At 37.1% G+C, this 27217-nt stretch overlaps 2 protein-coding genes across 2 annotated transcripts; both read right to left on the bottom strand.

Annotated features, from left to right (window-relative positions):
• Positions 1-4431: 4431 nt before the first annotated feature.
• Positions 4432-4986, bottom strand: LOC149081654 (dynein axonemal light chain 1-like). Its single transcript, XM_089236965.1, has one exon. The coding sequence runs from the start codon at positions 4984-4986 to the stop codon at positions 4432-4434; it is 555 nt and encodes a 184-aa protein (XP_089093091.1).
• A 5208-nt stretch (positions 4987-10194) lies between these two features.
• On the bottom strand, positions 10195-23282 carry LOC149081653 (uncharacterized). Its single transcript, XM_089236837.1, has 3 exons — positions 23147-23282; positions 14476-14772; positions 10195-12296 (listed from the first exon to the last, which is right to left on the bottom strand). The coding sequence occupies exons 2-3, from the start codon at positions 14757-14759 to the stop codon at positions 12224-12226; spliced, it is 357 nt and encodes a 118-aa protein (XP_089092963.1). The 5' UTR covers positions 14760-14772; positions 23147-23282; the 3' UTR covers positions 10195-12223.
• Between the last annotated feature and the right edge of the window lie 3935 nt (positions 23283-27217).

Genomic DNA, 27217 nt, shown 5'->3' with positions numbered 1-27217 from the left:
TGTCAGTATAAGCTACCTATTTCATCATCAAAAAGTGGATCAATGCATTTAGGTAGACGCACCGATCCTGAATATTACCAACTAGGTAATGAAACGTTACAGTAATTGGATACATGCGTGGATTTAGGTATTGCAATGAGCCGCATTCTGGATTTCACTGATCATTATCATGGCATGGTCTGCAAAGCTAATAGAATTTGATATATGTTACGTACGGCATACCGTAAGTGTGATGCGCATACGTTGTCATATGCTTTCTGTGTGTACGTTCGCCCGACTCTGGAGTTCTGTTCACAAGTATGGAACCCTTACAAAATCAAGGACATACAGCTACTCGAAAAGCCACAGAGGTCGTTTACTAAACGAATACCTGGCATGAGCGGTCTATCTTATTGCCAGAGACTTCAATTTCTGGGTTTACACTCACTGGAATGGCGTAGAATCGCTGCAGATCTGAAGATGTGCTACAAACTAGTCCACCAAATTGTTTATCTACCATCGAGAGAGCCTTTCTTTGAGATCATAGACAGGCGAGTTAACCTACGTAGGCATCGCTTCCAAATAAGAATACCAATGGCTAGAAGGGATTGTTTTTTCCAAGGATATAGATGCCGTGTGGCAAGAATATGGAACAGTCTTCCATCAGAACTTGTATGTGCCTCCTACGCAAAATTTGCTTCCACTATTGGGGATTTCGACCTGGCTCCGTATGCGAAGTGCTTCCCGTACTGACTATTATTTTTTTTTTTTCTTCCAGTATAAGTGCATTTCATGCCTTCTGGGGTTATTGTAAATAAATAAATAAATAAATAAATTTATTTTCATATGCGATTTGTGAGGCTCTTCACGTCCTCTTTGAGGCCAGAAGCAGTAAAATTCGAAAAAAGATTTCTCAAAACGATTTTTCGGCTAAGTAATTATGAATATCGGCATGGAAAAAAAAAACATGCACTGTAGGCTCAACACGATATTTACATAACATGAAAATTCAAGCATTTACCATCCCCACTTCAAATATGGAAGCCAGATGGCAGCACCAGCAAGAAAACTCTAACGAATAAAAACTCTAGTGACATAATTACGTAGGAGCTAAGTTTCATGTACGGTTAAGTAGTAGTAATATCGAAATGCGAATTGATGCCATTAACTTGTTTCCCATACTCGAATAAGTACTTTCTGAACACAATGAAATGAAAAAATTCTCATTATTGACTACTCATTACTTGACTACTTAACTGTACCTGCAACACTCAAAAATTCCTCTGTGGAAGGGCTGTGACGCTGAGGACGCAGCCTGACATTGTTGAACAGCTCAGATCGGAATTGAACCAGTTTTAATTGAGTAAATACAGCTCTAATGTCCTACAACACTATACATGCACCTCGTCCATATTCCTCTGTGGAACTTTTAACGAATTGATACATGTTGGAATGTGTGTGTGTATGTGTGCAGCGAACCTGACGTGAAGTTTGTTTCTGTGTAATGTTTGGTTTGTTGTGTGTGTGTATGTGTGCAGCGAACCTGACGTGAAGTTTTTTTTCTGTGTAATGTTTGGTTTGTTGTGTTTGTTATTAGTGCTTTCATCTGCCATCAATTTTTCTAACTATGAGTAAAGTGTAATGATTGAATAATTGTATCGTTGTGTGTAGGCCTGTTGCTCTCTGTGGCGAGATTTTTTTAACGGGGAGATCGGCTCACATTCACACCTCGAAGTTGAGAACTACAATAAATGAATTGAGTTGGGAACCACAGAAAATCAACTTCAGCCGACTTCAGTGAGGGTTCGAACACGAGTCCGAAGCTGTAAATGCCCATGAAATGCTTGGAATTGTTAGTTAGACAACTCCGAACCATGAGCATTTCGAGCAATACACATCAAAATATGAAGGAGAGATGGTAGCACCACCATGACGTAGGAACATGCACAATTTCGACAACATAAATGTGTCAAGGGCCACACAATACTCAGAATATATTTCCCAGCATGTATTAATTGACGCTGTTTACGAAATACATGCACATACCCCTTGAATCTACTGAATTTGAGGCAAACTGTATTCATCTTGAAATTGGTTAATATTACAACACGCGTTAAGAAGCACTATGAAATTATCATAGCTTATCATATTAACTATCATTCCGATCATTGAATGAGTGGCGGGCAGTAGCGCAACAATTCTCGTCGGAAACAATAGCGAAGTCAAACTGATCTTTTTAGACATAAAGAAATGAGTAAGACGGAGTCCATAACTGCGCTGGTATTTGAAGGAATATCAGAGTTTTGGACTGCATCCAGATCTTCTCGAGCAATGACGTCAAAAAATGAAACGGCAATATAAATTCTCATCTCGTTCTTTCTGCCCCCCAGATGTGGAGAGAATATTTGTACAGGGACGCTGGAAGTTCTTCAAAAAGGCAAATGGATAAAAAATCGTAAAAAGTTGAACCGGACATAAATTCATTAAATGGAAAGGTGAGAAGTATAAATTCAGAATGGATCAAAAGAGGGCAGGAAATACAGCGAAATGCGAAAAGCGGATGAAGAATGACAGAAGTTCGAGAAAACCTAGGAAGAGCGCAAAAATTCAGGAAAGAACACGGGGGCAAAAAATTTAGAGAATAAGGGATTAACAGAAATCGTATCAAGTGAAAGAGATTGGAATTCGTGAATTGGCAAATTGGGGGGGGGGGGGGGAAAGGATGTCCGAAAAGGACAAGAGGCGAGAATCTAAGAAAGAACAAATAAAGCGGCAGAAATCCAAGAAAAGGCAAAGAAAGCGACAGAAATTTAAGGTGGGAGTAGGGAAAGGGTCGGAAATTCAAAAAGGTCAGGACTATTTGAAATAAGTGCAAGGGGCTAGAAATTTTGGAAGAGACGCGGAGGAAGTTGTAATTGAGGACAGTACATGGGGGTGCCGAACCTTTAGAAAATGGTAATAACCGAAAAGAAGTTCAACATGTTATCATGTTTTTATCGTCTACATGCTTAAAATACGGAAGATTAATGACACACAAATAATTCTCTAAAGATTTCGTGGACTTATTGGGTAGATGACAAAAAATAAGAACCGAAACCGTGCAGAGCATTTGTCCCAACTTAGGAAAAAGCAGGGAGTGATGATGTCTGACCCGTGTCCTAATAGGCTATTTGAGAGGTGTCGTAGCCGATGGTAGCATCACCAGACCGTGAAACACGCATAACTCTGACAACATAGAAAGGTTAGGATCACACATATACTCGGAACATATGTTCCGGCATCCACCAGTTAGTTAAACGAACGGTAACGTACTAATTTACTGTGCGTTTCAACGCACGGTAGATTAGTACAGTCCACGCTCCTTAATGCGATCGCATCGGCCCGTGAGTTTTTGATAATAATAATCGAATGATAATTGTATCCAAAAAAGTTCCGTTCGCAAGTACAGCGACCATACGTACCATTTGGCTGAACGGGACGGATGATAAACATGGCATTGGCGAAACGGGACAACGTTTTCTCTTTCCTCCATTTTTGATTGAAAAATGTTCAAACGTTCCCCTTTTTTTTAATTATTGTTTTATTCTGAAACGGGACTTCCATTATTTTTCCTTCAGGCTAAAATCCTGCATTTTTTTTATTCAGCCATTGTTAGGCGTTAGAATACTAGTCTTATGTATATCGTGGATTGCTTTTTTTATCCGTTTATATGTATAATCCGTTTCATAGATACTTTGAGAAAAGTCTCTCGGGAAAATAATCTGACCAACTGAAAGAAACTGATCAAGAATTGAAGGAAAGCAATTTTTGTTTTCGTAATACGTTTGCCTTCACTATAGGAAGGTCATTACAAAAGCAGCTCCACCACTGATCACAGAGAATACTATGGCCCGATAACGACATTAAATACGGAAAAAATCGTCAACAAGGAAGGAGAGAGAGAACACTTTCTAGCCACCTAGAAAGTTTTGCAGCCTGATGATAACTTACAGGAAAAAAATAAGTTTGGTTAAACCTTAGCTTAAAAAAAAAACCCTTGGCAGGGGAAAAAATTGATAACATTATTCGACGTCCCGATAAGAATAAAACGAAAATTTTTCCAATGTTATTATATTGGTTCGTTCCGTTCTTTGCGAAATTGATAACAATACACAAATGATATCATTATCCGTGATTATAATAAGCGGTGTCGTTTGTATTAGTTGCCTGGGAGCAATAATTTCATCGAAGCACGGCTCCTCTGCTTGATTAACACCAGGATTACATTTCACTACTTAAAAGAAGAAAAAGTAGTTATTTCATCACAATCAAAACTTTTAAATTCAAATTTGAATAAAATTAGAAAATAACTCTAGTGAAAATCCGACATTTTTTTTTTAATGACAAGGACATTCAATGGCCATGAGAACGGATAAACATTCTTCAAAGATATCTCTCACATGTTGAAAACACTCACTCTTCGGCCCCGAGGAAGTCACCGTCCAGTTTCTTCAGCTGGGGCAGCATTTTGCCGACCTCCGGCCTGTAGCTGTCGCCCAGAGCAACAGCGAAAGGACACCCGATCATGACCAGATCGTTGAGGAGCGGCAGGTCGACGAGATTATTCAGCTCCTTGACATCTTTGACGTTGTTGTTGCTGATGTAGAAGATCTCGAGTTTCTTGAGGCTAGCGACTTGGGTCAACTTGTCGATGTTGTTGTAGGAGGCCCACAGCTGGACGAGGCTGTTGGCCAAGAATTCGACCCCGGCGAGGCTCTTCAGGAGATTCCGACCGACGGACAGGATCTTCAGATTCGACAAGGCCTGCAGGTTACTCAGCTTGTCGATGAGGTTCGTCGACAGCGATAGCTTCTCGCAAACGGTGAACGTGGCCAGAGTCACGTCCAGCTTGTTGATCGGGGGCTGGAAGCCGCAAAGATCGATCTCGGTCTGTTCGGCGAGTTTTACGCCTCTTTCCGCTTCTCGTCTCTTGACCGCTTCTCGCAGTGGTATCGGTGCAGCACTCATGGCTACCTGATTGAAAAAAAGAAGAGCTTGGAAAAATCATAAACACATATCGATGCTTCTAATCAGATCATGGCCAGCTGCCCTGTCCCAAAGAAAATATTTTAGAAGACCTGGGCCAACACAACACCATCTATAGCAGAAGGCATCCTCGCGAAGCTCGTGACGTAACTGAAAATGGATATCTCACCTATAGCCACTGGATATACAGTCAAACCTCGTTAATGAGACACTATTGGGAGATCAAAAATATGACTTAGTAAGCGGAGTGACTCGTTAAACAGAGTAAGCCATAGCTGTGCCAATTCCTGTCTGAGGACAATTGGGACTTCCGAAAAGTGACCCGTTAAGCGGAGTGACGTGTTAACCGGGTGGCGCACTAACGAGGTTTGACTGTATATATAGCAGGCCGACCCTTTTCTGTAGTGCAGTGGAACTTCGGTTAACGAACTTAATTCGTTCTGCCAACGTGCTGGGATATATATATAGGCCTATAGCAGGCCGACGCATGCGCCCTCTTTACCTTTTTTTGTAGTACAGTGGAGCTTCGGTTAACGAGCTTAATTCGTTCTGCCAACGTGCTCGTTATACGAATCGTTCGTTTTTCGAATCAAACTTCCTGTTTGCTTTCCAAAATTAGTGAAACCAGTGACGGAATAAGTGCATTTATGAAAGACTGTAAATGAATTCGTACGAATCACCTCAGAATCCCGTGTGAATCAAGTTTTTGTCGTGATCAATGGCTCAAGAGCCCCCTTTCCCCCACTATATGTTAGTAATTTGAACGACCCCCGAAAGACGCTGCGACCCAAGTTTGGGTTGTGACACGTGGGTAAAGAACCTCTGATAGAAAAGGTCAATGTCAAATACAATTTGTGCAAACAAACAAAACAAAACGAGAATTTTGTTCATTTCTTTGTGAAAAGAAAAAACGGAGCAGAGCTGACATCGGACGTTGTACTGAATTGAATGATCTTTGTAGGTTGTTATACTGGATTAAAAATAACATGGCATGAATATGGGAAAATTTGGGACTTTTCGATCTCCCGTCGTTATGATGGAACGGTCACAATTATGAATAGTTGTTATAACGAACGTCGACTGTATCTCGAATTTAATTCGCATTCGTCGATTTTTGTGGCTTTTATGAGGCTCGTATATTAGCAAGTTATTTTATGACCACCCTGTATTTTAAGTTTGTTTATCATGAGAGGTTGGAAGCCACTGGACTATACGACAAATCAAATGGAATACAGGCCTACTTATCGTCTTCCATCTTCGCGCAGCAAAACCAGTTTTTTGTTCAAAGTGACGTCTAATCGTTGAAAAAGGAAAAAGAAAACAACATAGGGAACAGTGATTGGTTGTAGCGATAATACTGATGTGACACTTTGTACAAAGATTTCGGATAAGTCAGCCTGGATTTCCAGGAGCCCTAGGCCATGTGAACTCTGGTTCCAATACGACAATTTGCGGTTCATGAATGAGGATTAATATACAGTAGATTCTGATCTATCTGACAGACTACAGTAATGTGCGAAATCGAAGGACAAGTGACACAAAATCTGGTATATCCACCGACCTTAATTAAAAATGTTATTACAGATTTCGTTCTTGAGTTTGTATTACAGTCAAATTCCAATACAGCAAACTCGATTCATCACTAAATAAATGCTGGGCCCCCGTCCTATAGGATTTTGTTTTATTAGATCGGATATAGCAAATCAAATTTCCGGTTCCATCAAGTCATTACATCGGCGTTGGAGAATGTATTTAATTCACTTTTCTGGTAGAGTTATTTGTAGCCAAACCCCCAGATATAAAACTTCAAGGCAGCAAAAAATTGGTTTCCCTTCTATCTCGAAGACCACTATATCCTATCTTTAAGAACAGATAATACGATGGGATATGTTTGTGGGAACAATATATTTCCCCCGCACGTTATATTTAAATAAGGGCTGCACAAGCTTCGGTCCGCGCAAAGTGTTCCGTGAAAAGGTATCGATACTTATCCAACGGATCGATACATATCACGATAAATACCTCGCTGACCATATTTCCTTCACAAAAATACAGGTAATCGGTATACGTACGTACGACATCGCAACTTATCGCCAAAGACATTGTTAAAAGCATGTAAAATGTCATTTACAGCAAAATAAAATAAAAAAATCATTAACATTGCTGAAAAAATCGATCGTCAATAACGGGAAATAGAGGGCTACTTCAAATCACTACGAATTAAAATATAATTCCCCTTTAGAGCCGCAACTAGTAGCTTGGTTAGCAGGGGCAAGTATGAATTTTGGCGCCCCCTTGTAATGTTAAAAGGGAGGTAAAAGTGTGAAACTTGCGCCCCTTCTGGTCCAGCCCCCGGGGCAGTAGACCCGCCTGCTCCCCTCTAGTTACGACCCTGTTCACCTTGAAAACATGTTTGACAAATATGTGACCAAATATTCTTACATGACAAGAATTAATTACAATAGATTCGAAAAACAGAATTGGCTGAATATGAAGAGATATCGGGGGTTACAGAGAAGAAAAATTCATCTCTGTCCTCACGGGATCCCGAACCCCGGTCTATCGTTTGCCGGACGAGTGCTCCGAAGCTGCTGAGACCAATCAGAAGTTGCTGTATTAACAAGGGTGACTGACGTCTTTCTACATATATGTCCCCATCTGATGGCCCTGAATTCGACCCTGACGCCGTTTGCGAGCTATTAGCAGAATGTTGCCGCCGTCCATTGCACGTTTGTCCATACAAGTTTCTGGCAGTGCCGTCTTTACGCATGGGCCCACCCGGGCACGACCCGGGGCCTCAACAGAAGAGGGGCCTCACAAAAGTGAGATCTGTTTGAAATTTTCTATAATTCGTCGGGTAGGGCCTCAGAAAAATCACTTGGCCCGGGGGCCCATGATGCTCTTAAGACGGCCCTGTTTTCTGGTCCACGAGAGGGAAAAATACGCATATCAATCCTTTTTTTTACTGAAAAGGTTTATTCAGTGGGAATATGCTATTTCAGAAATTCTTAAAAAATAATGCTAAAAATGATAACAAACGGCTCGAATTACCTTTTATCTTCCAAAATGTTTCGGAGAGTCTCAAACCTTCGCTTTGATCTACACTTAGTTCGTAAACAAAGGCAGACGAAACTTCGAGAAATTTGCTATTCTTAAGATTTCACGCTAAAATTATCGCGGAATGAGACGGCTGTGACTGATTTTTGATGAAAAAAAAGACTAAAGTTATTATTTTTTTCTTCAAATTTTTCTGAATAATTATTTTAATGACCCTGTAGGGTGACCAGACGTCCCGGTTTAAAAAAGACAATCTTGCTTCTATGATCTGTCCTGTGTTACGGCCGATTTCTGAGTTATCGTAGAGAGAAACAGCATAATTCTGATATTCTTCCGAGAAAATTCAGGGGAACATGCTCAACTACCATTAGCTTCCCGTGTTTTCCGCATATGCTAGGAGCATTAAGGGATAACCAAAGCGATAAGGATGGCCTTGGTGATTCCCCGTATTTAGGAGCTCTATTCTGCGTATATTTTTTGTCGAGAAAATGAAATCCGCGTGATTCTAATCGATTTTTGATAGCGATGACTCTGGTGATGCTTAATGAAGAGAAAAATAAAATGAAATTTCGATCAAAGTTTCGTTTATCAAACTGTCTCTTTCCTGTATAATACATTTCTCTTTTCAATTGTCGGGAGTACTTATGATGTATGTGTAACGGTAAATGTGATAAGTATCGGTAATTATTCATAATAACTTGTATTGTGTATGTGTGTGTGTGCATACTTACCAATTCTTGGAAAGTTTGATAAATTTATCACTTTTACCGGTGAATATGCGTAATACCCTAGTGTAATTGGTGAATTTGATAAATATGAAAAAAAAACCCCATCCAAATGAGTCTAGTATGTGTGATAAATATAGTAGGACCCCGATACAATGATAATGATAACAAATTTTACGACCGTGCCCCGATATAATGATACAATGCATGTATGAATTATCATAATATATTATATCATATAGTACGGTTTCTCATGCTTACCAACGACTCGACGCTTGGGTATTATCTGTAATAGCCGGTAAAAGTGATTAATTTTATCAAATTTACCAATTATTAACCATTTATCAAATTACCGGGTATTATGTACTATAAGCGGATTTATAGCATTTACCGTAACATATGCATGATATCATGTGCAAAAAAAAAAGATATTTATACATGAGTAGGCTGACCATATCTCTTCGAGAAAAATACATATATTGGGATTTTAAATAGGGATATCACCAATTATTGCTAAAAGTGATGCCAAAGTGAGCGAAATTGGCAGCTATTGGTGAAAATCACTAAAATATCGCCAGTGGCGGGAACTGGAGCACCCACTGCAAATTGCAGTGTATTAAAATGAATTGCACGAAATGAAACGTTTAAAACGACAAATATGTGAGGTGAATATTCTTATTTTTCGTTGCAATTATCATTATGTAGTTTATGAATTGAAAATTAATTTTAATCCTAGAATTCAATAAACAATTAAAAATTCGTTCAGGCTCCGTTGAAAATACGCAGAGGGAGGGGAAATTTTTACAGAAGAGTCTGGATGGTCGAAATTACGTGAAAATACGGGAATGTCCCAATCCCGGTTCGGGCATGGATGTCTACTAACGCTAACAAATTCCCTGGACGGATCATGCTGATCCCTTGGGAAACGTGAAGATCACGTTATTAAAAAAAAAAAATACAAGACGCCATAATATGTATGGTATGCATAAGTGGAAATTAATACAACGCATTGCTAAATTCAAACGATATTTTATTTTTCCTTAATAAATGCATGCCCGGCTAGCAGGCTAATGTTTTACAAAATTTTTCTCACCAAACATACCTAGTGAAATAAAACATTAAATACAGGTATCCAGACACAAAATGTATTGCATAATATCTTCAAATTAATTTAAAATTGAAAATTAGCGACTTTTGAAAGTCAATCTCAAAATTAGTGTCACAGACACTGAACATTGAACATTGAAGGACCGGACGCACCCCGCTTCCCATCTCAAGGAGATATCGAAGCATTTCCGAAAGCTGGGTTCATCCGGAATTTCATTAAATGATGATACATATATATATATATATATATATATATATATATATATATATATATATATATAACAGAATAACAAGTCCATCTACAGGGGTATACAACGAAATAATTATGATGAATCATGGTCTAATAATCGAAGTCTAAATGTGACAGATACTAATAACATTGTAATTACCTATGTTCTGCCAAAGCCAACAATTTCGTTATATATTGACCTAAAGTGGCCAGTGATCACTGGCCAAAGTCCGATAACAAAAGACATGATTCGGGATCATCGTCAAGTCGGCGTATTTTTTCGTGATAATTATGTCCACGTTAGTTATGGCAACCCATCAAACCGTAGTCACAATCCTGTGATCATTTTTTTCCCCACAATTTGGAAGAAATACTATATATGTTTATGTAATTACTTTTATAGTTTTTTTCTCTCAAATTATTATATATTATTGCCCTTTTTTTCTCTCGTCACATTGAGCTAATCCAATGCAGCTGCTATACATGGGCATGCATCACACGTTGGCGATTAAAAAAATGGATTTGGCTTCTACAGGGCATTCTTGCCTCAGCTCATCGAAATTTTGCCGGGGATTTCCTGCTACTTCGCGAAATAGCCGGCCAAAGTACGAATAATTTCTCGAATTCGGACTTTGGTAAAAACTCTTGGCGAATTCGCGAAATGGCCGGTCCCGTCGTGAATTGGCCGCACTTCGGGCTTTGGCAGTAACACCTATAATATATAATTTTCGATACAGTAAAGTGTGTCGACTTAGTGACAGGCGGGGTGACTTGGGTACTCTAATTTTTCATTTCACATGACGCCGTAACCACTGTAAATGAAATAGGGACCTGATTCAAGGTCTAACCGCAAGAGTGAGTCTCCACGTTCAAAAACTGTGTGCTCAAATTTCTCATAATTATCCCGTCTTACTTAAACCTGTCCTACTTAACCTGTGTTTTAAATTTTCATGAAACCATTGAGAAACTTTGTTTACAGAGCTTTATGGTTACAACTTACAGTCTTGATAGAAGTTTACTTCTGTAGGTATACTTATTGTTTCAACTGCGGATGATAAATAATCTAATTAAACCAATTAGTTAATTAATTGTTTCATGGATAGTGAAATATTCAATATTAGCGGGTTGACTTGAGGGCAGTATTTCGTATTCATTACAGGCACACGCAGTTGTACAGATGCCACGAACATATAAGAAAATTTTAGGCTCCAAGCCCTATATAAATTACACAGAATATCATATTGACTTTTTAATTAATTTAAGCGGCTAACACCACATTTGAAGATTAACACCACAGAACAGGCATCTTGGACTTTGCTTGGGCAAACAGACATATTGATTTACATTGTAGACATAAAATAATAATTTGTAAAAAAACCCCCAAAATTTACGTACTTATACTTTTATATTTGTCTTTAATTATTTCCAGTGGGATCAGCTGAAATCATACGCTTCGAAAGGCGAAATATCAAGACAATATAATATAATCACCCCACCTGAATGGATGACTTGAGCATGACTTTAATCCATTGTTTTTCCATTATAATAATTTTCGAAAACAATTATCCTTGGATAAAAAGCCGCCTTTACAGATCGAGTAGTTAGGGAGCTAGCCTCTGAGTGCGAAGGTCTGGGATCGAATCCCGGTTCGGGCATGGATGTCTATTAACGCTAATCAATTCCCTGGACAGATCACACTGATCTCTCTTAGGAATACGGGAGGATGACATTATTAAATAAGTAATAAAAACAGAAAGGAAAAACTTCTTTTTTTCTCTCTCGGGTGCAACTTTTAGTAAAGAATTTTAATTCATAAGGGAGAAAAAATACACAAAAAATGTCTAAAATCTGTACCCAAGTCAACCCACTTTACGGTAGAAGTTTCAGAAGAATATCGATTATTAATGAGATCAAAAAATTTGCTATATAAATATATGATTAGTGGATCTACACATCCCTGAGAAAATCCGATCAGGTAACTAGCATTTAAAAACGGAGAAATATTGCATTTCATTCATAAGCATGATTACATGGATGTTTGTCATTGTAAATGTCTTCTTCATGATGATACTTTGCTTGTACCTTACGATTAGTAGAATCACTATAAAAAGATGGAATCACCGCAGGAATACATTCCACAGCCGTTGAGGAAAACCGGTCCGCTCTTTAGAGACCTGTCATTAGAGACAAAAACGAAATCAATTTGAAATGTGTTTCAAAAATTTAAGAACATTTTACAAGTACAGTGTGTCCCATAAATTCGTAAATAGTTTAAAAATTCATAAAAATGTAAGAGAATTTGGCCGCTCAATCGTAGCATACTTACTCTGTCCTTTATACTGTCACTCACCCACTCACTTAGTCATTCACAAGCTCATTCATCCATTCACTTGGCTACTCATAAGGTCAGTCACCTACTCCCGTGGTCATTCATACGGTCACTCACCTACTCCCTTCATCATTTTTTCATTAGCCATTCACTCACTCACTCACTCCCTCACTCACTCACTCACTCACTCACTCACTCACTCACTCGCTCATACGGTTATTCACTCAATCACCCACTCAGTCGGTCGAGGTGAAACGTGCAAGGCTTAAAGGCCAACACCGTCTATAGTAAAAGGCCCCCCCCGCACGAAGTTCGTGACGTCAGTGAAGAAGCAATCTCACTTGTAGTCATTGGATGTAGCAGGTCGACACATGCGCCATCTTTACCTTTTAGGGAGTATATCCAATGGCTTTGGTGAGATAACCATCTTCAGTGACGTCACAAGCTTCGCGCGGAGGCTTTCTGCTATAGATGGTATTGGAAAGGTCGGAGACGAATTTTGTGGATTCCGGTTGAGAGACGGGGATACAAGAAAAAGGTATGTCCGGGTGGGGATTATGGTTTCCCTTCGCTTCAAGGTAGTATAGGAATATGCGTACAGTACAAATACGTTGTTTTATCATTATTATTATTATTCTCGGTGTTGCGGGAGCGGGGGGGATAGGTATCAATCAATCATATATATTGCTGTCCCGCCCCTAGAGGGAGAGGGGTAGTTATCACTTGCACAGAATCAGAAAAAGTATTCTTCTTAACAAAATGTGTGGTATTTTGAGATGGTTTTAGTGATTTCCAACTGTGGGACGACTTATAATGAGGATCTGAGAGAGGAGTTTCCAAAAATACTAAAACAGTTGAATTCTTGACGATCCCATATCACGAGAAAATCAAAATTCATTCAAAACCAGTCTTTCTTTCCTAATTTGAGATTGATTTTCGGCTAGCATTGGATCCACGACAGCTCAACGCGAGACAATTCTGTTAAAAAAAAATTCAACTCAAATAACGACACGAATTTTTTCATACTAAAGTAACATATCTATTTATTTCAAATCCTTAAGCTCAAAGCCTTATCAATCGACATACACGTATCGGTCTGAAATTACATGAAAACCAACAAATTCAGCACCGACAATTCAGCGCAGACAATTCAACGCAGACATTTTAGCGCCGCGACAATTCAGCGCAGTGATTTGTGTTTCGTAAATAAAAATTCCCTTCCCACGTTTTCCAGACTGGCATACTTTCAAAATGCTTTTAAATTATTTTGAAAATAAGGTGTAGTTATTTTTTTTTGACACAAATATCTCGTTGTCGTGAGAGATGTAGAAATATATTATCATGTCATAAAAAAGTAATTACACTTGCGAAAGATGTACTGCTCTAGTTTAACTTCTGTTAATCTTCGTATCTTCGGTTACACTTTTCTAACACTTTTCTAATCCCCCAGATAACTTCACATAGGAACAATGCAAAACGTTGAATTTCTCTATAATGAAATTTCGTTACAACGAAGTGATTTCTCCGGTCTCTTGGAATTCGTTATAACGGGATTCAACTGTAGTTCCAAATTACGAGAATCGAACATCAGATAAATTTCCACGAGGAATAGTACATAATTTTCAGGTGCAAGAGTAACTACTTTTTATGACATGATAATACATTTCTGATGGCGCGCACGCACACACACACACACACACACACACACACACACACACACACACACACCTTATTTTCAAAATCATTTCAAAGCATTTGAGTATGCCAGTCTAGGGAAAGTGGGAAGGGAATTTTTATTTACAAAACACAATCACTGCGCTGAAGTGTCGTGGCACCCTAGCATTCATAGCTATCCTTTAACGCATGCTCAGGTTGGACAGCAGCCTGTTCTACTTAAATGTCTCAATTGATCAACACGAATAGGCTTTCTAGTGGCTCCATCTGTTGAATCGTTTTTTTACTGAGACGTATTCGCACCACGCAACGCTCTACTTATTGTTGAGTATATTCTGTGATTCACTTACCCGAACGATGACGCTTGGATAAGTAGCTTGTCTTCTTCTGGGAAGAACCTTTGATGTAAGAACTTTTTTACAGTTTTGGTGCTGACTGGTATCGGTACGAAGACGGGGACCAGAACGTACTTGGTGTTGTGCACGTATCTGTTCAGTAGAAGGTACATGAGAAGACGTTTGTGGTACGATTCGGAAGGCGGCAGAACCAGCAATAGGAAGAGTACGGACGCGACGATTTTCAAATTCCACATGGCCGTTAGACGGATGAGCTGCATGAAGGACTGGCTTGTCATGAAGCTTGTCACGCTACGGAAACAGATATATTATGCTTAAGATATATGCGTATATGCTGTGGTTGTACGAGAAAGCTAGGATAAGCCCCATCTGATTTTCATTCAAGAACTAGAAAAGAGAACTTCGAAATTAAATGCCAAGTGTTTACCTGACTGATCCAATTTTCTCTTTGAGAATTTTCTAATACAACTTGACATTAGAAGTTACGTTTGAGTGAAAAACAATTTTTTTAACTGCACCAAAATGAAATAAATCAAAAGAATTCTTATAAGAATTAATTAGAATTCCTTAAATGTCAAAATGCCAGCAAAAAGTTATTGGATGGGTCGTAAACAAAAATAAATGCATACATCGTGTAGCCTAAAATATTTGAAGTATACGGTGAAGAAAGAGATGTTCGCGAAAAAAAGAAATGAAAAAAAAATGATCGAGTCACACAAAACCTGCGTCAATTAATTACCGTATTTACCTCCATATAATCTGCGGATGAAAAACATCCGAATATTCTCCCTTTTCCTATAAAAACGTGACAAACAACCCCTAAAATTCCCCTTTTTTTATCATTAACAATTCATGGGATTCCATTATTAACGAATGAAATTTGTACATGCGTATTGTCCGCACAGTACGATAGTATTTTTTTTTCTCACAGTGGCGAAATTTACATTAGCGCATTATCTGCCACCGCGTACTATAAGGAGGAAAATACGGTATTGTAAAGCGATCACTTTTGTCGCACCACGGCCGTATTCCGCAGACGAGGGCTAATTAGGCAAAGCGAATGATAAATTGGAAAACAACGTCAATGACCAATTTGGTGATTAAATTGTGCAGAATTTTTCTAATGAACCATCAAACAGGTACATGTGCACCAATTGTACGAGAAAATTTGGTAACATGGTAACAGGAATTGAAAAGAAAAAAAAAATAGAAAATTAAGGGGACACATGACGTTTAAATGAAAATTTCGTATTACTCTATATTTCTTGCTGAAAATGCTTTAATGACATTTCAGTATCAATATAATAACAATTTCAGGTCTTTTAGTTTAAAAAATATGTGCTTCAACAAGCTTGGCGCCTTATTTATACACTAAAACGCGCCAAATTGGAACGGTCACTTTTTAGTCATTTTTTTGTCCCCTGTGTCGCGAATTTCATTGAAAATCAACAATTTTTTTTTATTTTGCTCTGTAGGCATATATCAATGAATTGTAGCATGAAATTTTTATTATGAGAAACCATTAATGAATAAAAAAATATATACCTGTTTTTATACGGCGCAAATTTGCAAATTTTTTCATCATTTTCAACTTTTCTTTTGCCAAATTTATCATGAAAATAAAATCACACAGTGAAATGTATACCACAATTCATTGACATATGCCTACAAAGCACAATTAAAAGAAAATTTATGCTTTTGAATGAAATTTGAGACCCAGGGGACAAAAAATGACCGTTCCAATTTGGCGCCTTTTGGTGATAGATAAATATATAGAATCGCTCACTGTGTGATGCAAAGCACCTTACTTCCATTACCTCGAAAGAGGTAGAGTTGTGTCGGAAAAAGTTAGCAAAGTTATATAGTGGTGGCTCCCCTTGCCCTGTGCCCGCAACTATCGAATCACTCGCATCGTTCTCCCCATGAAGACAGCCAACAACTTTGCCTTTCAGGTGCATAATAAGGCGCTTTTTGGTGCACAAATAAGGCTTGTTGAAACACAAATTTTCCAACTGAGAGACCCGAAATTGTTATTATATTGATAATGATATGCCATAAAAGGATTTTTTTGGCAAGAAATCTAGAGTAATAAGAAATTTTCATTTGAACGTCATGCGCCTCCTTAAATGAGCCATTCACACCTAAACTTGAAAATTCACGTTATTTTAAATTCGTATGATATTGAAAAACATCTTTTCTTACTTGAGTCTTAATTCGATTTGCGTAATGTATGATAAACAAGCCACGCTAAGAAAAATGGCAGAAATAAGACAATTTTTTTCGTACGAAGCCGCTCGGATAAAAGCCCCCCCCCCCCAACAATTTTCATTCAAGAACCAAAAAAGAAACACATCGAAATTGAATTTAATGCTGCGCTTTTACCTGAATCTCAAATTTTTCTTTGAGAATTTTATAATATAACGTGACATGAGACATTATTCTTGAGGCAAAATTTAATTTTTTTAGCGGGATTAAAACGAAACAAAACCAATCTCATAAGAATTAATAAGTCAGAACGCAACAAAAAATCCATTCGATAGGACGTAGGTTTGAATAAGCAACAACAGCTAAAAATTAATTTTTGTATCTTAATTAAAATATTTAATAACTTCAAATGATTACAATTAATTATAGTTTCAAATGTCGACTTTGTTATTAATCTTAAAAGTCGTAAAAATGGTAACATAAACATTTCGGGATGAAAATACGTATTTATTTATGGCCGTAGGGTGTGAGAAAACTGAATACTTGGCGAATTTTTTGCTCTATTTTTAAGAGACGCATTATTCTATCTTTCTCTGCAAAAATATTACCACAGTAGCATCTCAAGCGTGCATTTTCGTGCGAATTTCTTTTTATGTTCTTTGTTTTGTTATTAGGCGTCCTTAAAACGATTCTACCGTTAAATCAGACGCGAAGACAAGAACATTCGTGCTATTGAAGTTGTTTTTCTGGATACGGCTTCAGAAATCTCGGTTCTTCTTTTCATCCTATAAGAGACTCTCTTTTTTGTCTTTATGTCTAACTGGTGTACTGTACCTACCTATTTCTGTATTCCATCGACATACTTCCGAATATATACGTGCATATATAGTTCTACGATTTTGATTCAACACACAGACGGTGGCTGCACGAATTACGCTTCATTGCCAAAAAAAAAAAAAATAAAATAAATAAATAAAATAAATAAAAACCACTACGGAAAAGAAAACAACTCTTCTAGAACATCGAAATATGTATTCTTCTCCTTTCTTGTTTTAGCCGCACACGTTCTTCGGTACTCAATCATAACTAATAGTAAAAAAACATAGAACCGTGTACCTTATGTTCAAAGGAATCAAAAAGAAGGTATATACGTATTTTGTGCATTTATCCTTTGATCATTGGAGCTTACATTTTCCTTTTTTTTTTGTTTTATTCTGCATATCGAATGCTGCCTCGAGGAATAGTTTGCCCCTTTGTTTAAGAGTTCAGAAAAACAACGGCATCCCAATCTGTTGCGTATTCATCAATTTCGGTTCGATACCCGAGGATTTATAACAAATTCTCCTCGTCGGAACAAGGGTCTTTGTGTGTGTGTGTGTAGGAGATGTGTTTTTATTTATTTACTTATTTATAGAAATAAAAGACAGCAGTGGATGTTCGTGTATGTATACGCGATATCCTCTGGGCGAAACACGAGGAAAAAAGTTGTTTTTTTTCAAAAAATATCTGAATGATAAATTGCGGGGATCTTGAAGACTTGATAAATAAAAAATGTTGTGTGAAAGGTTAAAAAATATCCAGTGACGAAAACGGTTTTGTTATATTTTGGTGCAATGGAGAGGTCTTCTGTTACCTAGGCTTCATGTCGTATAATATAAAAGACAGATAGACGGAGAAAGAAGAAAAAAAAAAGAGTTAAATATATAACATATATACAATGATTGATATAAAGACGAAGAGACTTGTTCTAAATAAATATACAGGCAATCATCGTGTTTCGTGTGGACAACCATGATCACATTGGGTTTCGAGTGCACAATCCATGATCTCATTGGGTTTCGAGTGCACAATCCATGATCTTATGGTGGTTCCCAGAGGATAGTCATTATTTTCATCGCGTTCCGAACGGACAGTCATGGTTTCATCGTGTTCCTATCGGATTCACTTTGTTTATGTAGCTGCTCTTGAATGATTGAATTTGAATGTTTATGCTTACCTGAATAAGACGAACACAAATGGGTATTCTTCAACAAATCTTGAATATTGCCGATCGATTAAAAATCATGTTTGTCAGTTTTGGTGAATACAAACTATTACGAACCCTTCCCTCGCTACTGTATATGAATATATAAAAACAAATATGCGAACACATATATGTAAATTAAAGCTTTATTGGACCCACCCTGATAGGACATGCGAGAATTGCGTGTGTATACATGGTCTCAAAACTCAACAGCCAAAATAAAAGGGGTGATAGTACACGTCAGGACAATATGGCAACCTTACTGGCATCATGAGAAGTAACTGCAGAATCTTTTCTCTCCAGCCACAGGGGGCAAAAATATCGTCTTTTTTTTTTAACTTGAACGGTATTACATGTGAGTGTGTGTGGTGGCCACTGTGCATCTTTTGCGGATATCTCGATGGACTTTTTTCCCATCATTATGTGAATCAATCACCATTGAGTGAAGTTCAAAGAAAAAATATCTTCTCCAATACGCCCAGGGTTACTTTAAGACACCTTTTTTTCTCTTCTATTATCTAGTTATCATATACTGGGAATAAATGTCATTTGCGACCCTTCATTACAAAAATTGTCCAACTTGACGTGTACCATTACTCCTCCCATTTTGGCGGTAGGGTTCTGGGACACACTAGTTAATGAATACAGGGTGAACGAGAAATCCCGAACACATTTTAATAATTAATAACAAATCAATCAATTTACGAAAAAAATGGTGAGGTTAGCACTGAACTACTCATCGTGGCCTAGAGCTTTTCTCTGATAAATTGGGGAAAATGTTCACATTTCACTCACGGGCAGTGCTCAAAACGAAAAGCTCGACATAACACATAAAACGCAACACAAACAGTGCATAATTAATGTTTATGACACAAATACGTAACATAATTACATATAACTACCATATTTCAAAATGAGCACCCTTCCACGCATTTAGATATAGCCCGAGCTATTAAGGGCAAATATTGAAATGTGGTAGATTTATGTAACGCAAATTGTCATAAACATTAATTATACAGAGCGTTAAAAAATCGCAAAAACGAAAGAGCAATTTAGGCTTGCGATAACAATCAAAATCACATGGGAACGTAGGTGCGCAAACGACACCTGGAAGCAGCAAATATCATATAAAATAATACGTAGTATACAAAGACGACAAAGAAGAATCTTTCTACAATAATTTATTTAGGAACATTACTACTACAGTCGATGCTCAAGGTTTTTGTCAAACGCATCATCACACAGTAGCTGCATCGATTGCCGCACCTTCTCAAAAATTCCAGTGATGCAACAACTCCCTGTAACGGCTCCGGAGGGTTGTTTTTTTGCGCAGCTATGCTCCAGTGTTCACTTATGTGATTTTGGATTGTTATCGTATGCCTGAATTTGCCCTTTTATTTTGGCGATATTTTTTTTCACGCACCCTGTATACTGTTTTGCATTGATATGTTTAGCAAGTCGTTTATACGTTTTACAGCACCACCTATGTGCGAAATATGAATTTTTTCAATTAAAAAAAAAAAAAAACTCTAGGCCATGATAAATACTTTAATGCAAATCACACCTTTTTATGTCATTTAGTTAATTTTTAATAATGATTATTAATTTTTAATATGTGTCCAGGACTTCCCGTCCACCCTGCATTTTAAATTAATGAAAATAAATGATGAAAATGCTTTTGTCACTCTAAAATGAAAAGTGCATACTTGTCAATTGCCAAATCACCTTGCAAAATAAGTGCTCATATGTTGATCTGTAAGTCGCCAGACAGCCTGGAAGAGCTAGGCAACGACGGAAACGTTCATTTCTAGTGTGGTCCGGTGGTGCATTGATGAGGGGTGCGAGATGCATTGATGTCATTTTTCATTCTTTGTGATAATTTTTAAATTCAAATACCCGTCTCCTGAATAGATCACCACAAAAACAACATTTGGGCTAGAAGTATAGAAAAGAACTAACTGAACACCACCAGGTTCTATCGCCGAAGCGATGTAAGGACAGTGGTCCGAAGTACGTGTTCGTACTCAGAGACAAAAATAAACTAGAAAGAAGCGGGGTACATTGAAGAAGGCCACATTAATTTCATCAAAATAGCGCGGAAAATATCCTGGAAATGTTTGTGTAGTGACAAAATTGGAAGTACAGCACCTACATTCTAACTATAGGGATAAGAATCACCAAGGTGAGTGTACACTGTGAAAATGCGTTACGTTCACGCCCATATTAAACACGTCCGGTCACCAAAGAAAACACAGTCAAAATTAGAAACTTCCGGAGGAAGATTACTAAAGAAAAAATTCAAATTCGCGTAAGAGATACGGGTGTGTAAGAGTCCTTAGACCGAGAGGTAGTCTTAAGAGAGTTATGTTAAACTGAAGTAAATAAGAGGAGTTTGAGAGGCTAACGTCAAAGAGAGGGCATTATATAATAAGAGAAGAAAAACACAGAGGGTGGAAAAAAATGAAAGAAAAAAATATTGTAAAATAGGATGAAAAAATTGCGAAAGAGTAAAATAAAGGATTAAAAAAAATAATACCTTAGTAAATAAAGATGTAAAAGGAAAACAAGAAATTAAAAATTGGTTATGAAAACTCAAGAGGTTTTGCATCATTTTGAGTTAGCTAGATGTAGATTATGGTGATTTTGAAATACTTAAAAAGAAAAAAGTTATATGGACACAAATACGAAGAAACCGCTAAATAAATTAATTCATTTTCTTGAAATAAGACTGCCTTGCTCATTTTTAAGTAGGTGAGAATGAGATGAAGCGGAAACATACACTGAAAATTTATAAAAATTAATTTTTTTCCCATTCTGGAACACGCCGTGTCGTTTCAAACAGTAAAATTAAAGTGAAGTAAAGAAACACAATCTGTTTAAAGTGCATGTAACATGATCAAACATTTCTGTAGCATACAACAGTATATTCACCGATTCCTCGGTATGGAATTCGTTTCTAAATGATATTCGTCAGCCGAAACGCGATTTTCCATAGTTTCCACAGAAAAGTTTTTAATTCGTTCCAGGTACGGCTGAATGAACACCAGAACTCTGCCGCCGGACTTATCCCGTTGCCGAGATCTCAGATTCGTGGCAGGTCCACTGCAAAAAAGACAAAAAAAAGAAAAAAAAACTTGAAGCCTTAATTGAACAGCTCCGGTATTAGATGAAGGAGAATTTAGAGGAATTTAAAGATGAGATACTGAAGAACTTTTTGTTTTACACCATGTTTAAAACCCAGTCGGATTCAAAGGTATCCTCTGACGTGGTCAAAATTTAGCTCAAAACGCTGCTGTGTTATGTGAGTGGGCACATCCATGTCAACTGAAATGTTCGTGAGCCAAATCTTTATTCGTTAGTCGGGGTAGAGAAATATCCAGAGGAAAAAAAATTCCGTTTGCCCAGGTAATCACTGAATAGATACCTGGGCAATACCCAAATTTTAGCATGCATTGAAAAGCATCGTAAAATTTGAACTGATCTTCATCGTGATGAAACGCAAAAGGTGACACCTTCAGAATAACCCAATCACTGCAACTGTAGAACTGCTTGTAGTCTTTCTCATAGATGGTCCAAAATTTCCGCACTTGTTTGAAGATAATGCTATTATATCCATTACTCTAGAAATAAGAAATATGACTCCCCGATTCTTAGGGCTGCACCATCTGAAAAAGCCCGTACTTTATACATAGTGGCCTTGGGACTATATCATGCTTTCTCCTAAGGAAACACAGTAACGACTGCTCAAATTGAATGCATCGCATCTATCAAGTACACGTGTACGCAATTTTCAGAACGCATCGATACGTAATCTCGATCACAGAAATAAAAAATACCTATATCAAGAGAATACCAAATACATTACATATAAATGGATTAACCCTTTATTTGGCAATGTTGCTCTCAAGCAGCATGAGTTTCTTCTATTGTTCAAGTAAAATTATTTTATATTGTGGGCTCGTTTTGGAATCGATGCGTCTAAGAAACTCATAAACGTTCAATTTTCACTAGTGAGCTGCTCATGAAGTTTCTATAATTACCAACAGAATGGCTCAAAGGTACACGAGTGTCTTATTTCTTGAGAAGCCAAGCAAGAACTATTTGAGGAAAAAGCAAGAACTTTTTCTAATTTTGTAAATCATACAGGGAATACAGTATATTCCCAAGTACAACATCTCTTTTTTTTTCAAATATTGATACAACGTTTGTTTTGGCACGAAATGTAATTCAGGGTACCTTATTTGCTTTTAAATATAACCACTGAAACATTTTATCCTTTGGATATCTGAATGTATACCAGTTAAAAGAATGTCTATAAACCACATGAGCAAACCTGCCACAAAGAAACCATTCATATATTGTTCTTACTCTTCAGTAATCTTCATATAAAAATACTTCAGAACTCTGCCGATTAACTAATATAAATAAAAAACTTACCGTAACTCCTCGAGCTATTAGACATAATTGTAGAAATTATGAGATTAGAGTCAGAGAACACAATGTTGAAGATCGTGTATCTTTGTTAATCCGGGCTAAAACCACACAATGACGGCTCAGAAGTACGTGGTGCAGAACCCACAGCCAATCTAGTTGGAAAAAAATGAAAGAGAAACATAAATGTGTGTAGCAAAAAAAAAAAAAAAATAATTGAAATTTTTAGGCCTTGGCCCCCTTTTTGTTACGCCTCGAGCCATTCCCGGTAAATAACATATAATTTTGTTTTTGTTTCTCGTGGCTTTCTTTGTTGTATCATCTTTGCGTGAGATCTTGACACTTGTAAGTCATGTTGAAAACGAAGAGCGGAGATAACGAATGACAATGTCTTCACGCTCTAATGCTTTAAAAAATGATAAAATAACAAATTTTTCTCTTAAAAAAAACATAATTTTCTTCTAGGGTCTGGAAAGATACAAGATTTACAATATCGACGATGTTACATAAAAGTGAGATTTTCGAAATAACTTTTTCGCACCAGTGCATTATGTATGATGAAAGCATGGATAACATTGGTGTTATCACTCCAGTGAATATAAACTGAATCTAATGTGGGGAGAAAGGAATCTAGACAATGGCTAGTGATGGTCCGGCTGGATGAATAAATAACGAGTTCATTTTTGTTCTTTTTAAGGATCTCAATAATTTGTGGTATCAGTGAATGGTATCAAAGCAAATTTCAATAATTTTCACTTTTCAAATACGAACATATGCATGTTACGGTGAAAGTCTGAAATTCCTAAGATGTTGTGCATGTGTCAATGTCGGCCGTAAAATAATATTTTTTTTCTCGTCCAACATGTTTGCGCATCAGAAATGAGTGAGTACACGTGGCTTACGAGTAGATATATGTAAATAAATAAAAATTTTCAAGTTAAAAATTTTGCATTCACACACACACATCCGCAAAAATATTTTTATTTTAAATCTCAATTTAAATCTTTATCTCTTTTGATAATAAGACATAAAACTATCATACATAATACTGACATCATTAAAGGAATGGCAAATCATTATAAAGGCATATACATGTCTGAAACGCATTGCTAGTGAACCACGGTAACCAATGTAAACATTTCGGAAGTGATTTTTGAGGCTCAGAAGCCATTGTTGTTCGACAGTTTTTCGCCTATTTCGGGAATTTGCACAGGTCTGACAAACTTTTAAAGTAGTCTATCGTACAAGTCGGGTCCCGTTTGGTATATATGCAAAATTTGGCGACGATCGATCTAAACTTGTAGATTTGTATAGGGAACATACACACACACATGACATAGATTTACTTATTGAATTTAATTATTTCACATTGATTCAATGGAGATTTCTGAACACATTTTGAGCATTTTTTTTTTTCAAATTAAAACCCATACGTCTACGACGAACAGTTGATGAGATATACCGAAATAGGACTTAAGGATTTTGAATGCCATTATGGATATTGCTCGAGAGCATTTGAAGTACGTTTTTCATATATAATTGGTCTTTCTTCCAAAGACTAGCATTTAAGGACTCAGCTATTGGATACCAATAAGAGTAGGCACCCAGTCTATAGTGTCCTGAAAATCTTGATTCGGCCTTTATCTCATCAACCGTTCGTCGTATAGGTATGGGTTTTGATTTAAGAAATGTTCAAAATGTGTTCAGAAATAACTGTGTATCAGTTCCGAAAGTTAAAATACAGTGTGTCATGAAACATAATCTAAACGTTATGCGTTCCTTTTGTCATTTTGTTGCCTGCTATCTCTTGTTGTTGCACTGCCTCTCTTGAGGCCAACAAAAAAGTTCCATGTTTCTGTTACGGTAAATGTGAAAAATCGGGTATTATGCGTAATGAACGGTTATTACACATACTTACCAATCGTCTAGGTAAATTTGATAAATTTATCACATTTACCGGTGATTATGCATAATAATTAAGTGTCGTTGGTAAATTTGATAAATACATTTGAAATTTGTCACTTTATCTGTGATTATGCATAAAAACCTTAATGGAATTGGTGAATTTGATAAATATGAAAAAAATTCCAAATGAGTCTGGTATGTGTGATGAATATGGTCGGACCTCCGACAACAAATTTTACGATAGTGCCCCGATATAATGATGGAGTACATGTATCAATTTTCATATATAGTATGTCATAAAGTATGATTTATCATATTTACCCACGACACGACACTTGGGGATTGTGCATAATCACCGGTAAAAGTGATAAATTTAGGGAAATTTATCAAACTTACCGAAATTTTTGGCGATTATGCATAATAACCAGTTATTATGTATAACAACCGGATTTATCAGATTTAGCGCAAAATGTCCACGTGCAATATTCGCTGAAATATTTGAACTCAAACCCCTGGGAAAAGTTAGGAAAAAACAGCATAAATGAGGGAAAGGAACATTGTCCGTTAATTTACGCTGATCTTTTTCAACTTTCCTCCGGTTTTTGAATTGAAATATATCATATTATAATATTACACTTATAAACATGGAATATTTTTTGTAGTTCTCAGGCCACAGACAGGTAAACAATTTTCCAAGTATAAGTTAGAGAACGGGGGGGGGGGGACCTATAAAAATGTAGAATTTTTATTTTATGACACACTGTATTTTCACTTCTGAAACTGGTACAGAGTGATTTCTGAACACGCACATATATATACTTTTTCAAGTTAAAACCCACACGTCTACGACAAACGGTTGATGAGATAAAGACCGAAATAGAACTTTCAGGACACCCTGTATGTAGTTTTCGCAGACTTAGATGCAAACACATAAAATTTACAACGTATATAATTTCTACACCACTTTTACTATAATGCATGTTTTCCTTGTATATATAGATACTAAGTTTTTTTTGCTATTGGAAGCAATTACTTGCAAAAAAAATGAAAATGAACGCGAGAGATGCCATTTTCTCTTAAATGAACGGCTATTTAATTGCCATCCGGGGCTTTTAGTTATAATTATGTATGGGTTTTTTTTGCTGTTCGTGTCGTGTATTGGAAGAAGGCAATTCAAACCGCCCATAAAAAGTTTCACCCACGGTATTATTTTTGTACATCAATATCGATTCGAAGAGAACAACCGTTGCCTCTGTGATATTTTATGGTGCGCATCTCGCATCTATTCCGCTGACACTCTGAAATGGCTCCTATTAATTAAAGGACGGAGGGAACTGTTATTGGCTTATTTCAGAAACAGTCGGCGACGGTGCATTTGATGTACTGGAAATTGCTTGGCGTTATTCCTGAAAGAAAGTTTTATATTTTTGTTTTGTAACTTCGTGGATGACAGCATTAGTTACTTTTATGCTTTACATTCATCAGTTGAATGAGATCCGACATAAATTTTCTTGACGCTAATGATATCATACAGTTGTGAAATATATTTGTATTATACAAAAAAAAATGAGACTAAATTTTGAAATTTCATTACACAGGGTGATTGTGATTAAAGTTCCCGTACTCTGTGTGTGTGTGTGTGAATAGTTTTTCTCAAAAACTACTCATCCGAACACAGCCAAAATTTCAGGATATCTTAATGAGACCACGGGGAAAAAATTATGCAAAATAAAGAAATAGTTCAATATTTGGCCACCGGGTGAAAAAGTGGTGCTCTTTATTGCATTTTTTTCCCATGGCCTATAAAGCTGCTTTACCGCGCACCAAGTCCGGTCATATATTGTCATACAGCCATTCCCAAATAGTGGAATTGTGTGGGAAACAAAGATGCCATTACACAATCGGTGGTCACCACAGGCCGGTGAAGAACTCGATTCGAATGTTCTTTGGCTGGAGTCGAACCCTTGGACGTTGACCTTCACAGTGGAAGACGAGCACCTTACCACTGCGTCACTCGGATGCATGATCCATAAATTGTATATACCAGGTTTCAATGGAATGTGTCCACCAGAACGGACACAACAGAGGTCTGAGCAGTTTCAGTATACTGGCACTGATAAGACTAATGTAGTGCCCGTCGGTATACTGACACTACTCAGACCATACTAGCGC

This window comes from Pholcus phalangioides, unplaced genomic scaffold, assembly GCF_987345545.1.
Source record: "Pholcus phalangioides strain wild (caught in Gottingen) unplaced genomic scaffold, Ppha-v1.0 ptg000009l_1, whole genome shotgun sequence".
Classification (NCBI taxonomy): Eukaryota; Metazoa; Arthropoda; class Arachnida; order Araneae; family Pholcidae; genus Pholcus; species Pholcus phalangioides.
The sequence above is the reverse complement of the archived record's forward strand: the minus strand, read 5'-3'. Positions and strand labels throughout refer to the sequence as shown.

What these genes read in the sequence shown, in the direction of transcription:
- LOC149081653 (XM_089236837.1), bottom strand. Translation starts at nt 14,759, where the DNA reads ATGACAAGCCAGTCCTTCATGCAGCTCATCCGTCTAACGGCCATGTGG. An exon ending in ATCCAAGCGTCATCGTTCGG is followed by an intron (nt 12,297 to 14,475) that starts GTAAGTGAATCA and finishes CTCTAATGACAG; the next exon opens with GTCTCTAAAGAGCGGACCGG.
- LOC149081654 (XM_089236965.1), bottom strand. Translation starts at nt 4,986, where the DNA reads ATGAGTGCTGCACCGATACCACTGCGAGAAGCGGTCAAGAGACGAGAA.